The sequence below is a fragment of the Vicugna pacos genome, chromosome 11 (assembly GCF_048564905.1).
Source record: "Vicugna pacos chromosome 11, VicPac4, whole genome shotgun sequence".
Classification (NCBI taxonomy): domain Eukaryota; kingdom Metazoa; phylum Chordata; class Mammalia; order Artiodactyla; family Camelidae; genus Vicugna; species Vicugna pacos.
The window spans coordinates 48,864,564-48,880,571 of record NC_132997.1 but is presented as its reverse complement, the minus strand read 5'-3'; the positions used below and the strand labels follow the sequence as shown (position 1 = coordinate 48,880,571).

The window sequence follows — 16,008 nt, the reverse complement described above, 5'->3', positions numbered from 1 at the left end:
AGTCATTCTGTACTCTTAGGGCAGTTAAGAATTTCTCGTAGCCGTCATTGAAGATCACTGGGAGACGGCTTTAGAGCAGCACTCTTTAAACTTCCTCATAGCTCTGTGAGGAAATTTTACTTCTTTAAATGAAATCTTATGCAGAATCCCAGCATATAAAAGACAAAAATGGAGCTCCTCTGGATGAAGCAGGGGCAGCCCCATCCTTTCCTTTTCCCTCTGGGTACCTCTTGATGATCTGTGAAACTACTTAAGAAATTCTAAGAGCAGTTTGAAAATCAAAGCTTTAGGGAATCACATAGCACCTTTGAATAATAACCAAAGTAAACAAAAAGTGCTAGCAGGCTGATTCCAAAACACCAGATGCTTTCAAATGCTGTCATCACTATAATTATTTTTATAATATTTTTATTTATTTCTAATTATAAAAGTAGTACATGCTTACTTTGAAAAAATTGGAAAGTACAGAAAAATTTAAAGATGAAAATGAAACACATTATTGTAATTCTTATGATTTTTTTCAGCCGCTAGTGTCTCATTACTTTATTATGCTTCACACATACTACGTTCTTTACAAATTGAAGGTTTGTGACAACTCTGCCTTCAGGCAAGTCTATCAGCACCATTTTTGTGACAGGATTTATTTACTTCATGTCTCTGTGTCACATTTTGGTAATTCTTGCAATATTTCAGATTTTTTCATTATTATTGTATTTGTTAGGGTGATCTGTGATTGATGATCTTTGATGTTACTGTTGCAAAGAGATTCTGATTCAGTGAAGGCTCAGGTGATGGCATTTTTTAGCAATAAAGTATTTTTTAATTAATGAATGTACATTGTTTTTTCGACATAGTGCTGTTGCACACTTAATAGACAACAATTTAGTGTAAACATAATTTTTACATGTACTGGGAAACTAAAAAATGCCTATGACTCGCTTTATTGTGATATTCACTTTATTGCAGTGGTCTGGAACTGAATCTGCATTATCTCTGTGATTTGCCTGTACTAGGCTCACATGAGATTTTTACATACATAGGCTCAGAGGCCACGTATATCGTATAAACCTAGCATGGTAGCCAGGCAAGGTATTTTTTCCCCTCCTTGTGCATTAATTTTTTTACAAATACATATTTATTCATTTAAACATTTAAAAACATTTGTGAATGTATTTGTGACATACTTGAGAATTATGTCATATTTAGGATTTATATTTAACAAATTACTTTTAATGAAAAGAGTAAAGTTGCACTGTTAGAACTGTCATGAAAAGTTCTATGTTATAAATGCTGGAGTTCAGTGACAGTATCTGTTGTTTACATAAGTGGGAGATCAGTTTGGACTTTCATAGTAATTCATCATGGATTTAGGCTCAGAAAGCTAGACTCTGGATTGTTTTGCTACTCACCCTGCACGATTTATTCCTTGTGTCCCAGGAATGACAAAGATGGCCAAGATGATTGACGAGAGACAGCAGGAACTGACTCACCAGGAGCACCGAGTGATGTTGGTGAATTCAATGAACACCGTGAAAGAGTTGCTACCTGTTCTCATTTCAGGTATTTCCTCTCCTCTCCTCTCCTTTCTCTCTCTCTTTCTCCCTCCCTTTCTTTTCTTTCTTTTCTTCCTTCCTTCCTTCCTTTCTTTTCTTCCTTCCTTCCTTTCTTTTCTTTCTTCCTTCCTTCCTTTCTTTCTTCCTTTCTTTCTTTCTTTCTTTCTTTCTTTCTTTCTTTCTTTCTTTCTTTCTTTCTTTCTTTCTTTCTTTCTTTCTTTCTTTCTTTCTTTTTTTCTCTCCTTCCTTCCTTCCTTCTTTCTTTCCTTCTTTCTTTCCTTCTTTCCTTCTTCCTTTAACACCATTATTATAGTATGGTTCCTGTACAGTAAACTACACATATTTCAGATGAACAATTTGATGAATTTTGATAGAATTTGATACATCAACGGAACCATCTCATTTCAGGTATTTTCTACCTGTACTTAAACTTATGGGAAAAAGAAGTTAACATGTTGTAAACTCTGGTGTTCATTTTCTTTGCTGTTAAGTTGCACGTTCTCCAGTCTGGGCAAAAATGCAACTGATGGGCTAAGTACCAATATTCATCTGCTCTAATGCTCTCCTTTTCCTACTCTTTGTTTGAAACTGTCCTCCTGTTGTATGATTCTGTTCTCCTGAAGTTCTAACAGGCCCCTTTTCTCCTCTAGAAATTCTAGTTTTGGACATGTGGATTTTGACACTTTTATTTGTACTATGAAAAAATAATTGGAGGAGGGTATAGCTCAAGCAATATAGTGCATGCTTAGTATGCACAAGGTCCTGGGTTCAATCCCCAGTACCTCCTCTAAAATAAATTAAAAAGAAAACCCTAATTACCTTCTCCAGCCAAAATATCCAAAAAACAAAAAACAAACAAACAAACAAAAAAAAACTAGCAGGTGGAATGGATATTATAGAGCACTTTGTTTAGTAAAGAAGTGAACCCAGAGCTCTTTTCAGAGGTGTGTTAACACAGTTTTCCTAGAAGATATTTAACTCTTTACTGTAGAGCTGGTGGTCTGTATTAACTGGGACTACCTTCCCAGTGTGCAGAGCCCAGAAATGCAGACATGGTGCTGCTCTCTCAACTAGCAAAAGGGAGTTGCACTTACTGAGTGTCTAGTAGTACCAGACACCTCATTGTTTATGTTAGCTACCTTAGTCAAGTTGTAGGTTAATTGCTTTGACTCTCAGAGGGCAGCGTTAGTTTCACAATCTCCTGAGGCATGTCACTGTGACCACCCCGCCACCCTGACCCACCCCAGCTACTGCCTTCCTGCTTTGTCATTTCAGGTAGTATCTAAAAAAGGAGATGTGCGTGTAAGAGTTCAGCAAGTTACATGAATTAGAAAACAAAAGTTTGTAGATACAGCCTTATAATCTCCATGGGAAATAGGTTTTTGAGGCCAAGTGCTCTCTGTGGCAGAAGGATTGTTGGGAAGAAGCATTCTTTCTAGTCTGAGTAACTCAAAGTGTTGATTAATCTTTGTTTTTATAATTTTAATTAGTTTGTGGGAAAATACTCTTCAGTGTTTCATGTTATTATTATGATTTTCTTCTTCACTCTTGGGGGTTAGAAAGTTCCTGCTATTTGTTGAGAGAAATTATAGAAAATAAACTCAACACTTTCAGATCTTCCATTAGGACTGGGGGCAGCAGGAGACTTCAGTTACAGTTTCCTGACTGTTTTTATCTTGTCCCGTTAGGTTTGTTTCAGATGGGGCCAGTGTTACGGCTGCAATGATGCCTGTTTTAGAAGGAGACTGGGTATTTTGTGACTGTGTATCTTCAGTATTTGCGTTTTGAATTAGCTCCCTGATCATGAGGTGGTGGTGTTCTGTACCTTGAGTTTTCTTTACAATGAAGGCTGCTGATACTGGAATTTTATGGGCAGACTTGCAGTGTTTGTTTTCACATTCTTTTTAAGACCTTGGCAGCCCAGAACGTGTTTAAAGTGTGGAACATCTTGTGTGAATATTGTAATACAGCAAGATTAAATTCCAAGCTTAGTTCCTGATCTTTTGTTTATTTTTACAGCTATGAAGATTTTTGTAACAACTAAAAACTCAAAAAACCAAGGAATAGAAGAAGCTTTGAAAAATCGCAATTTTACTGTAGAAAAGATGAGCGCTGAAATTAATGAGATCATTCGTGTATTACAACTCACTTCTTGGGACGAAGATGCCTGGGCCAGCAAGGTGAGTGTTACTGGGGGAGAAATAAGCAAAATCCCAAATTCTCCCCTCCTGGGGATGTGATTATCTCACATCTTATCTTGTGATTGTGTGTAGCATAAGACTGTTTTGATATTATGAAGGTAATTTCTTCTTCACTTTTGTTTCATGGGTTACTTGCTGCTTCTGCAAATTTCCTTTATTCTGAGGCAGAACAAATAAATAGGTATGTGGGTGAATGTTGGTTGAAAGCTGAGATGCGTAGCTTTTCCTTCAAGCTGGGGTCTCGTTGACTGGGCTGGCAAGAAATTCTGGTGTGGTATATACTCCCCTGGATGGGAGAGCTGCCTTTCATGTGGGCGGTTGTTGCTAGGTGACTAAATAAGACACAGAATATGCCTATGACGGAATTTTATGGAAAACTTTTCCTTAACTCACCTTTGACCCAGAGAAATCTATAGAGGAAACTCTTGGCATTTCTAGGTATGTCCCTTCATCATTCTGTTTTCCCGAAAGATAGCTTAGCTAAAATGTTAGTTTTCACGTTTGTCAGTTAGTCCCTTCACCTTTGGTCTAGAATTTCTTATTGGACTCCAAAAGGGTTGGTAGATTCCTACTAGAGCCCAGCAGCGGTTGTTTGCGTTGCTGCCGCTCTGGTCTGCTTCTCCCTGTCTAGTGACTGTCTCTGGGAACAGAGATGCTTGGGTTTACACTTTTCCTCGTAGGAGCCCAAGATGCAGGCAGTGGGGGGAACACACCGTCTCCAGGATCCAGCTCCCCCCCTACCCATATGTGACCCACATGATGTCTCCAGGGCCACCCTGCAGGCTGGGAGAGGACTACAGAGGGGCTTTTGTAGTATAACCCCCGCTGGGTGCCTGGTAGGGCTCTGTTGGTCCTCCAGGACACTTACAAGGTAAGGTCAGAGCTGGGGCCTAAGATCACCAGCTCTCTCTTTTGTTGCCAAAAAAGTGGATCTAAATGTGCGGGAGAAATTAGTCAGCTTGTCTTAACGTTGGATTTGTTTTCAGAGGCGTGAAGTTCTTGAACAGATTCTAAGACTATATTTTAAATCCAGATGGCTACATCATTTAAAGTCTTTGATATTTTACTTAATCTTGCTTTTGCATATTTGACAACTTTTACTTCCCTGTTATGACTTCTTTATGCATCTTTTTTTGTTCTCTTGTCTGTTTCATTCTTTTTTTCTCACGTTTAGAAGGTAAGCTTTCTCTTGCCCTCTAGTTTCTTTTTCGCTTAAAAAGAGAAAAAGCATGTCCGTGAGGTTTTCTTGTGCTGTGTGCCGTGCCTGATTCCGTGTGCCGGTGTAACACTGTGCTCGAATATGCGTCCGAATGTGATTTAATACGGGACTTGGGGCTGTGCTGAGCAGACTGACTATGGCTCACACGGAGCTGTTTCTTTGGGGACAGCAGCAGGAAAGACATTGCCGTGGGAGACCAGGCTTTCTGTATTTGGTGGGTGCTTTCCTCTCTTTGAGCAGGTTCCTGGGAACTGTTTTGGCTTGGTCCTTCCCACTGCCTTCATCTGATGGGCAGGTTTCCCCAGGTTGTTTATGCCACCTGTGGACCCTGCTCTTAGGAAAGGAAACTTCCAGCTGATGCCATCTCTGTATTTGCCTCTCCTACTGGCCTCCTTTGCAGGCTCTGAAATTTTGCTTTTGGAGATGCATCACTGAGGTTTTAAGCCACAGTGAAAATGGGTGGTCTAGAGAGTTTAGATGGGGGTACCTGTCCTTCACGATCATCCTAGCCTTCAAAATCAAAAGGGTAGGTGTACCTAGTTTTTCCTAACTTCAGTCCGTGGCTCGCTGCATGTTCTGCTGTCTAAGCTGTGAATCAGCTGTAGTTCCCCATGACCTCATGTTCCCTTAACCTAATCTCTTCCCTTATTCTCTTTCCTTTGCTTCTGGTAGATGAGAAAGTAAAAAAGAGGAGCAGACATTGTCACCTTAGTGTTTCTCTGTTTTTAGAGGGGAAGAGTCACCTATCAGTTAGCAAACAAGTTTAGTTACTCAGCTTTCTTTTGTGCTTTCAAGAGCTGCTGCTCTAAAACCAAAACCAAAACCAAAACCAAAACCAAAACCAAAACCAAAACCCATGGTCAGTTGAGTTTTTCAGGATGGGGATTAGGCACTTGGAGGGTGTACAAGGGACATAGACCTGGTCTCCACCATGTACAGTCCTGGAGCTGTCTCAGTTTTATGCTGATCTGCAAGGAGCGAGACTGTTAGGATGCCAGGAAAGTATCAGAATGAAAGGAAATAAATAAAATTAGTTCAGCCAAAAGAGCTCAAGTACATAGTGACATCAAAATGTGCAAGAAATGTTTAATTTTTAACTTCATTTTGTTATACAATTACCTGGTTCAAAAATCAAAGTGCTCTGAAAAGATGCACATGACAGATCTCGCTCCATCCCCTTCCCCATCCACTCTACCTCCCTTACCCCTAAGGGTCATCGTTTTCATTAGGTGTAAGAATATTTAGAAAGACATTTACCCTAAAAATGAAAATCAGAAACTAGGGTTTTGGTTGTTACTCAGTTTAGCAGCACTATGCATCTTTCATTGCTCAACTAAGCAGTGAATTATTCAGACCTTGTGTCTGTCTGTGATTCCTGGGTTCCCATTCTGTTTCATACTTAGGGTATCTTTTACCTCCTCACGCCCCTACCAAAAAAGAATTAACTTTGTCTTACCGTACTTGTTTCATGCTTCCCCACTGGTGCAGTTTTCTCCTGGAAAGTGATGGTTCCTCTAGAAAAGTAGGGGAAGAAAGTAAGTGGAAAAAAATTCTTGGTAAAATTGCGTCTTGCCGAATAAGTTAAGATTTTAAAGAGGCAATGCAATAGCTGATTATTTTACCTTTTATACCTGCATTCAAACGTCAGATTTACAAATTTAAAAATACTTTGACTTTAAACACTTCACTTTATTTTGAAAATAAAACTTTTCCCCTCCTTAAATCAACAGCTATCTTATAATGATCATTAAAAATTAGTTTAGCATTTTTCCTGGGAAATACATTATGAGACAAAAGAATAGGGGAGTTAAACAATTCTCATTTTACCCTTTGTAAATTGAGCAATCTATGTTTAATCTCTTTTTTTGGTATTTATATTACGTGTATCTTGTGTGTGCTGGGAATTAAGAGGAAGTGAGAAAAATTTAAAAAGCGTTTCATTACTAGGAATTTTTGAACCCTACGTGGGTGTTCCTGGAACAGCACCTGGAGTCATTAGATACTCCTATTCAGACTTTATTCGTGTGTTGTGTCTCCTCCCACTGTGGGCCTAGGCTGGTGGTGGGTAAATGTATTGAGTGACTCAGATGTCTTGCACAGACTACCCTTCCAGAGAAGGAAATACTGGTTAGAACATGTGATCCTGTTACATTTGCCTTTACAGCAGACCTTCGGGATTTAAGAGTTAATTTTTATTTCACTTTTGAAAAAAGAAGGTTGTATAGGAGCTTTTTTGGAGTCTTCTAGTGTTCTGTTATGCAGTATGAGTATTCTAGTATGCAGCTAATACAGCAAGATTTCTCTCTTAGAGTTTGATATAAATAGTTAATTCAGGCATTTATGATATTATGCCCTCCCCCCAGAAAAGTGAAAAGCCCTACATGTTAAAGGAATTGAAGTTCCCCTTCTGATCCAAGTGATCTTTTAGTTGGTACGTCTACATCTTAACTGTAGAGCTGGGAAGGTATTCTTAGAGATTGCAACTGATGCCTGGTAACTTGCCTGAAGGCTCAGAGCTCGAAGACTTAAATGACTTAAATGTAGTTGGTAAGATTTTGTTTTACTGCCCAAACTATTCTTTCCAAAAACATCTTTGTTTAAAATGTGGATTTGGAGGTGAAAATGTGGTTCAGAATGGAGTGGAGTGGGAAGGGTGGGGACCGGAGGTGTTAGTGGAAAGGAGAGAGTAGGTTGGGGGGTGATTGAGAGGGGGTCTTTAGTCCCATATTTAACATTTTCAAGAGCCTGAAGTTGCAGGAGCTCCCTGTTCTACCGCAGTTCCTCTGATTGTCTGTAGGAGGAACTCAGTGGTTTTCAGTATTATTCAGTGTTCTTCAGGTCTAACTCCACGTAAAATTTCAGGAGTGTGTCAGTTCCTGGAAAAGCATGTAAAACAGAGTGTAAGTTGGCCTCCTTCTGCCTTTTGGTATGTGTGGCAGAGTGCCAAGGCACTGTGGTTATTTTTTCATTTAAAACCTGAACTCATAGGAGTTTTACAGTAAAAGGGACCAGAGGAGGAGGGCACCAGATGCCAGCTGTCCCCAAAGCTGCGTGAATAGATCTGGTCTGTTTTGTATTCACTCTTAAAAAAAAAAAAAAGAAGAAGAAGAAGACCAGCAACAAAAACAGAGACAAGATTGGTGGAGTCTTTTCTGTTTTTCAAATCTGAGATTTTACAAAGAAAAGTATTTAAGTGAAGATCTAGGTTTTTTTCCTCCTCTATATCATACTCAGATTGTACTCTGGGTACTTAGACTTAGATGAGAAGATTTAACTACAGGCTTTGTAGGACACAGTATACTTGACCATGGAGTTAGCATTATTTTCACCCTTTATAAATAATATTTCAAAATTGCTTCTTAGCCCTAGTTATTCAGCGGATTTGTTTATATTATATCCAATGTTAGCATACTTCTTTTGCTGCTTATGATCGAAATATTTATTCCCATAGACTTTTAGTAGATATGACATTAAAATGTATTGTGTTTCAATGATTATTTACAACTTGCTCTATTCCAGAAGGAATTTAAGGTGGACTTTTCAATGACTGTTTTAAATCCCCCAAATTGTTTAAAATTTATGCTATTAAGAACTTTGGTATGGGGGGAGGGTATAGCTCAGTGGTAGAGCGCATGCTTATTTAGCATGTATGAGCTCCTGGGCTGAATTCCCAGTACCTTCATTTTAAACAAACAAACAAATAAAAACAAAACAACTTTGGCAACTAATTGAAATTCCCAGTTTAAAAATGCAGCTTCATTCCAAATTTGCCATTGATTCTTCTCAGGAGAAAATGAACATCTCTTAGTTTTAATGTCTTAATATTGTCACATCTCCCACGCAGGAGTACATTACTCACATCCTGAGAATCAGATTCTTTCCTTGAAGCATGGTGGCCATGCTTTATTAGGGCGAAAAAAGCTGTGATTTTTGAGGCTACTGAAAAGAGCAAAACCAGTTTTTCTATTGTGTTTTAAGTAATTTGGGGGCAATGAGAATAAAAGCAGTTATTTAGGTCAGTGAGGATTATGAATTTGATTTCTAGAGCTGATTTTCTAGGCAGTATTAAACCAAAGCCAAAATAGGCAAGGCAAAGATTTGCTGACTGTTATAAAAGGTTAGTGGAATCTTTGGCTATTCATTTTTGTAAAAGAAAAAAATTCTTGAATTTCATCTAATATAAAATAGTGAGTTTTGAGATCAAATTGGGCTTCTAAGATTGAGCCCCTGTTTCTTAATTTGTAAAATGAAATTGCCTTTAAATTTGAAGTTCAGTGAAGCAATAAGGGGGAGAATGCCTAGAACAGAATCTAGCATGTAGGAAGTGCTCAGTTAGAGACAGGTTCCTAACTGGTGGCCTTTAATGCTAGAGTAGACACTGAAAAATTTCTGATCTTTGTTTCCCCTTGAATTTAGATTTTTGAACTGTAATAAATATCTGTTTTTTTCACTGAAAATATAAATATGTTAAAGAAATGATTAACAGATTTTAAATTAAATATTTTTATATGGCTATCGTTTCTCTTCTTCCTAAGTGAGAGACTGTGAAATTTTTCTTTTTTTCAATCTGTACCTAGACGAAGTCCTATAACTTGTATTAAACCCTGAAGGCTATCTGACTCTCTGAAGTTGGGAGTTGTCTGAGACTCTCTTTAAAAAGATATTGATTTGGGCCTTGCTGTTTTGGAATAAAGCTGACTTTTGAAGGCAAAGTTTGCTGTAGAGATTAATTAGAACAAGATGGAGGAGGAGAAAATATTTAAACCATTTGAGAATTGAAGCGCTTAAAAAATGGCATTTGTCTACTTGTCCTAATTACAAATGGAGTTTGAATTAGATAGATCCTCCTATGACTCTCCCTTTTATTGATAAATAGCTATCATAATTCTGTATAATTTGATAATAAAAATACTTTATTTCCATTTTTTTACCCATTTAGTTCACTTCTTTTTAGTTGCTGCGGCTGAGAATTTGCTGCTTAGAGTTTTGGATAGCCAGTTTCAACAGGAGAACAAGCTGTATCTGTTTAGGTGGGGAAAGAGGAAGTCCAAAGCTGAGAGTCCTACAATTTGAATAGGTACTTTGGAAAAGCTGCGGTCAGGCTGCTGACCTTAAGCCTAATTCTCATTGCTCCCAACATTGGTGCTAGTGCTGGGTTTTGTTTGAATTGGAAGTGGGGATGCGCCTAGTGCCCCCGTGTGGGAAACTGGTGGTACCACACCTTTAAGAACCCCAGCTTGCAGGACTGGAAATTGAAAAGGATGCGGATTTAGGGCATTGCCTGGAATTTCAGAAGTTAACCCTATGCTTTCATGGATGGACTCCAATAAGAGTCAGTTCCCTAAGCAAAAGGTAGGTAGGCTGTCTTTTAAGGTGTTTATAAACAGAGCCTTAAGAGATGGCCAGCCTGTCAGTTGTGAGGATGGGTAGGTACATGGGTATTTGTTATACTGTTCTCTGTATTTTCCTTTATTTAAAAACCTTTATTAAAATGTATGTATATTTTAAAAGTGATGAGTCTGTTGTTTTGACTTCTCATGCTACATCCTGGGGGATTTTATGCTTGTTTCATGCCAGTATTGTGAATCCTGGATATAAACAATAAATTGAGACCTGCTTGTTTTATCCAGCCTCTCCTTCCAGGTAGGGACAGTCAGGGCACTAAGGATGAGGGATGCCAGGGAAGGGCAGAAAGATATTTCTTTCTTGTATTACATTTAGTGGGTTTTTTGGGTGGAATTAAAACTAAATTGCCATATTAAACTTTTCAGTTTTCTTCCAACCAGTAATTCTAAGTTTTTTAGATTAATTAAACCTAGTGAAACATCATCCACTGTGTGTATATTTCAAAACAAGATGTAAAAATACTGTGATTTGTGGCACCACATGCTAATGAGGCTTCCCTGAAGCTGGGAGGGCTTTGACAGGGCTGCCATAGGTGAATGTTGACTAGTGGAAAGGCTGATAATGAGGCATGTGACAACCAGGCTTTTCCTTGCTAAAGACATTAAACATCTTTTGGCTTGAGCAGTTTTACCAGTTTAGCAGTAGGAAGGCTAGAAAACAGTAGAATTAACTGAAGATTTGCATGCAAGATGCTGCATTTTGACAGAAATAAGCATTATGGTGTGATTGAGAATACTTTTAAGGCTGTTGTAGGACTACCTTAGCGATTGGATGTTAATGGTGTAACTTCTCTGTCTTACTTTGTATCATGGTATCTCAGTTTTTGCAGAGAAAATAACTGTGGTATTTTTCTTCAAAAGGACACTGAAGCCATGAAGAGAGCACTGGCCTCAATAGACTCCAAATTGAACCAGGCCAAAGGTTGGCTCCGTGACCCCAGCGCCTCCCCAGGTAACCGTCTGGTTCTACTTTTCTGAAAGATACAACGAAAAGCTAAAAACTAGGAAAACAAAAGTAAAAAAAGAAAGAAGTTATTCCATAATCTCATAATCCTGAGATAACTACCGTAGCATTTAGGGCCATATTCCATTCTCTGATAGTTTTTCACTAATTAAAGCATTGCTGGTCCTTAAAAGGATGAAGGGCGTAGACTAATGACCTCTCATCATGGAGGAACAAGCCAAAGTGAACTGGGCATTCTTCGTCACATTATTCGTTCACCCCTTCCCTGAGTCAGAAAAGTAATTATTTTGAATAAAAGCTTTTCTCTTCTAGTTCCCATTGGGCAGGTTTCCATTTATGTCAACAGAGTACTTTATTAAGCAGATTAAACGATGTTGCTAATAAGAATTGGGAAGCAGAGTTGACTTATATAAAGATAAGACCCAAACAGGTTATTGAGCTAGGCTTTATGGATTTTCTAATCTAATATTTATTCAGTTTTAGATTAATATTTGAATGAATGTGAAAAGCCTAATGGAGTTTGGAGGTGTTAAGTACTATTAAGTTGTTAGAGCCTACTTTCATCATCCATATGCTTACCACAAGCTGCTTATTATCTCCAGATGGCTATGGTTCCAGAGGTCTTTTTAGCAGCCTCTGTGGGTGGAAGCTCACCCTCTGGCTGTAAGAGCACTGCTCCGCTGGCTGCTAGCTGTCAGATATATTGCCTTCAATTCACTTGTTCTGTCGTATAAAGTCATCTGTTCCTTCATGAATGAAATGCCTTGTAAAGCATCCTCTCTGAATAATTAATGGGTCAAAATGTAGATATTGAATATCTCTTTATTTTAGGGGATGCTGGTGAGCAGGCCATCAGGCAGATCTTAGATGAAGCTGGAAAAGTTGGTGAACTCTGCGCAGGCAAAGAACGCAGGGAGATCCTGGGAACCTGTAAGATGCTAGGGCAGATGACTGATCAAGTGGCTGACCTGCGAGCCAGGTAATGTTCCTTTGCTCTCACCAGCGCAGGAATGGGTAGGAGATAGGATCTCATTCCTGATGGAATGACTCAGAAAGCAAGTTTCTGTGAATTTTACTGAGTTCTCTACGGCTGATAGATAATATAGACATTATATTCTACTAGTTCTTTTGACATTGAAGTGAATTTTCCCTTTGTTGAACTTTTAAAATATGCAGATGCCTTGTAGTAAAGTTGAAATTGAAATAGAAATCTGTTAAGTTTCTAGCCATAGGCTTATGAAAAATAAAATAAGGGGGCAGTGGGTAGATATTTTTTTATGAGGAATGGGTAGAAAAAAACAAGAAGTGAAAACATCAGAATCACTTCACATGTCATTTTTAAAAATCAGTTAAATAGATTATCCTCTACATTGACCATTTCTAGGCTCTTTTAAGTTTCTATTTCATCATTATTCATTTGATTTTATAATTCTTTTAACTATCTTTTACCCACCTCAAGTCTTGGCTTTTAGAATCTACTCCCACCTTCTTATAAACTAAATATATATAGTTTGCTTTTAAGGAAACTCAATATGACATAGGTTTATTTGGAACTCATAAATACAGTTAATGATGCTCTAAAAGATCCTCACTTTGATGGAATTTTATAGCGTGGATGTTGAGAAAAATTGAGGTATGCCGACACACTAGTACAATGAAGTTTAACTTTACTTTGAGAATGTCATGAAGCATCTTGAGATGATTAGAAAACGAGGTCTCCCTACAAACTAAGTGCTCAGAACTCGGTGGCATGTTGCACACCGTTACACCTGGCCTCAAACGTGTTCACATGGTGGACTTAAGAACACAGTTCTTAAAGGAGTGGTTCTTAACCTTTTTGGGACCAAGATCATTTTTATAATCTGATAAAAGCCATTACTGAAAGCCATTACTCTGTACCTAAGCAGATGCACATGGGCATGCCCATATACAATATTATATGTACATTTCTAGAGGTTTGTGGATTCACTGTAGCCCTGGAAGTCCATGGGCTTCCAGTTAAGAGCCTCCAGCTTGAAGGGGAGAAGGAACAGCATCAATAGATGTCTCTCAGTGAGCTCAAGGGGCCTTTTCTCCTGCTGTGAGGCAGTCTCCCCTGACGTGAGCATGACAAAAACTTCACAGAAAGGACAAAAAGAAGTTCTGTTCCCATTCGGAGAAATGCCAATGCGGTTTGATGAGATTCTTGGCTCTTCTAATTTCTCACTGCCGGCTCTTTTGTCTGCAGCCTTTTCACAGTGTGGTTTCACAATGTGGTAGACAGTTTTCACTTGGAATTCTCAAATACACAATTGCATGTCCTCAGAGAAAGATGGATTTGAGCAAGAGAATGAGGTAGTTGCTGTACAGGATCAGCTATAAATCTGTAGAGAAAAGGCTGGGACAGGGAGGGGCTGCAGTGGGCCTGCTCCACACTGGAGCCTGCACCAGCCCCTCACAGTGAAAGATTACAAAGCCGTCTCCCTGTTATCCTTTCTTAGATATGCCTGCTGCCTAACATTTAAGCGGCTGAAACTCAGTAACAAGTTTCTAGTTGATATTCTTCTATTCAGTCACCAAGGGTTTCTAGGATAGTAAATATCTATTTTCTTCTCTGTGGGACTCAATAAACTTTTTATTTTGAATGAAAAATTATGTAGTCCGTAAATATTTTTACTTTTTCACTTGGCCTCTTAGACCAAAAAGTTACCTCCTCATGAATTACTAGATTTGAAGGAAAAAAGCAAGTTAAATCATAAAAAGTTTATTTCCCAGAAGTCTTAGACTCCTCTGCTGTGTAAAAGGGAGGTGTCAGGTACAAGGGAAAGCTGGATATATACCTTTTATATACCTGGCAATGAATGTTATTGCGTTCACTGTCTCAAGTATTGGTGTAAGTGAAAAACAGAGATAAATTTAAAAAGAGGATAGATAGGTGAATGAGAGATCTGTACTATTATAAGGGAAGCAAAGATGTTTTGGAGTTGATCCTAAAATTAGAAGCTCAGGTTAGGATGATCAGCTGTGCCATTCGGCCAAATGATAAAGTTGCCACCCCTACCACTGAGTTTACCAGACCGGGTGGATTGTAAAACCTGAGTATAAAAAGATGGCAACTCTTACTTTGTTGTGACTTGGGAAGTCTTTTACAAAGGGAAAACAAGTTTCTGCTAACTCATGTCGTTTTTTGTAGTAGTAGCATACCACTTCTGAGGGGGGAAAATAGTGAAGTTAATTCTTTAGGAACTTGGTAGGAAGTAATGGTTTCTAGTCACCATGTGCCCTTTCCCTTCAGTACTAACTGGCTGTGATATTTATAGATTACATAGGAGTGGAAGGTAAATATTTAAGATTATCATTAGGTTATGATAACTACAATTCAGTAATAATGATAGTCATATATGTACGTTACTTTATTGCCAAAGTGCTTTCGAGTGTATCTTTTTGCTTGAAGCCACTCTGATGGGCAGGGCAAGTATTGTTACCTACCTATCCCTCACTTTGTAAGTTAGAAAACTGAAGCCCAAAGAACTTAAACATCGTAAACAAGGTTCCATGGATATCAGGAGTCAGGATTTGAACACAAATCTGCTTGGTCCCAGTGCGGTGTGCTTTCAGTAACACTAGGCATGCTGCCTGTTGAAGCATTTTCAGTGTTTACTTGCCCATGAACAAGACAGTCTAATGGACTGTTTATTTCCAAGGCACACATTACTATGGCAACAAAACCCTCCATAGCAATAAGATGATAAGCACGTCTCCCCCCCCAAAGATTAGGTTTGATTATGTAATCACCACCAAGAGGAGAATCATTATTATCAAACTTGCAGGTCTGGTCTTTAAAGTGGTTATGCAGTTCCTTGAAGCTACTGTGTGTATGTGTGTTTGTGTGTGTTTTAGAGAGGTATTTATTGATTTGTTTGTTTGTTTATTTTTTGCTTTTTTTCGGGGGGGGGGAGCAATTAGGTTTATTTATTTATTTTTAGAGGAGGTACTGGGGATCGAACCCACGACCTCATGCATGTTAAAGCATGCATTCTACCACTTGAGCTATACCCTTCCCTGCTACTGGGTATTTTTCAAAGCAAAGGAGAAATTAGATGGTTTGGGTGTTTTGCTTTATTTCTCTGTGTTTCCTTGTGCTATTCCAGATTTAGTGGAGGAAAAAGACAAGCATGTTAGCAAAACGACATATACTGTGCTTTTAGTATTATTTTGCTCTTAAGACTTTGAGGGAGTACAATAACAGCATCTGTCTGTTTGAGTAGAGGACAGGGAGCCTCACTGGTGGCCATGCAGAAAGCCCAGCAGGTGTCTCAGGGTCTGGATGTGCTCACAGCAAAAGTGGAAAACGCAGCCCGCAAGCTGGAAGCCATGACCAACTCAAAGCAGAGCATCGCGAAGAAGATCGATGCTGCTCAGGTAGCAGTGATGTTTTCAGGAGTGTGGGGGATAGAAGAGAAGGAGACATGGCCCATAAACATCCTGCATCCCCCGCATCCAATTTACTGTGGGTGGATAATGGGGGTTTCTGGGCGATGACTGATTCCCAGCAGTTGCCAATGTTAACATGTCCCCTATCACCACAGGTTTTAGACTAATGTTTATTTATATTTTGAAGCAGAGATCTTAATTTTGAATCCTTTGGTTAGTTAAAAGTCAGCATTCTTGGGTACCAAGAGAATCC

General features: G+C 38.7%; 1 protein-coding gene across 2 annotated transcripts in view; it reads left to right on the top strand.

Annotated features, from left to right (window-relative positions):
- The window catches only part of VCL (vinculin), a 91,847-nt gene that overhangs the window by 50,622 nt on the left and 25,217 nt on the right, over positions 1–16,008 (top strand). For both annotated transcript variants that reach the window (XM_031682310.2, XM_015251710.3), the window contains exons 5-9: positions 1,438–1,560; positions 3,573–3,733; positions 11,240–11,330; positions 12,174–12,321; positions 15,590–15,743. In XM_031682310.2, the coding sequence (XP_031538170.1) occupies positions 1,438–1,560; positions 3,573–3,733; positions 11,240–11,330; positions 12,174–12,321; positions 15,590–15,743 (677 nt within the window). The remainder of the gene's footprint in view (positions 1–1,437; positions 1,561–3,572; positions 3,734–11,239; positions 11,331–12,173; positions 12,322–15,589; positions 15,744–16,008) is intronic.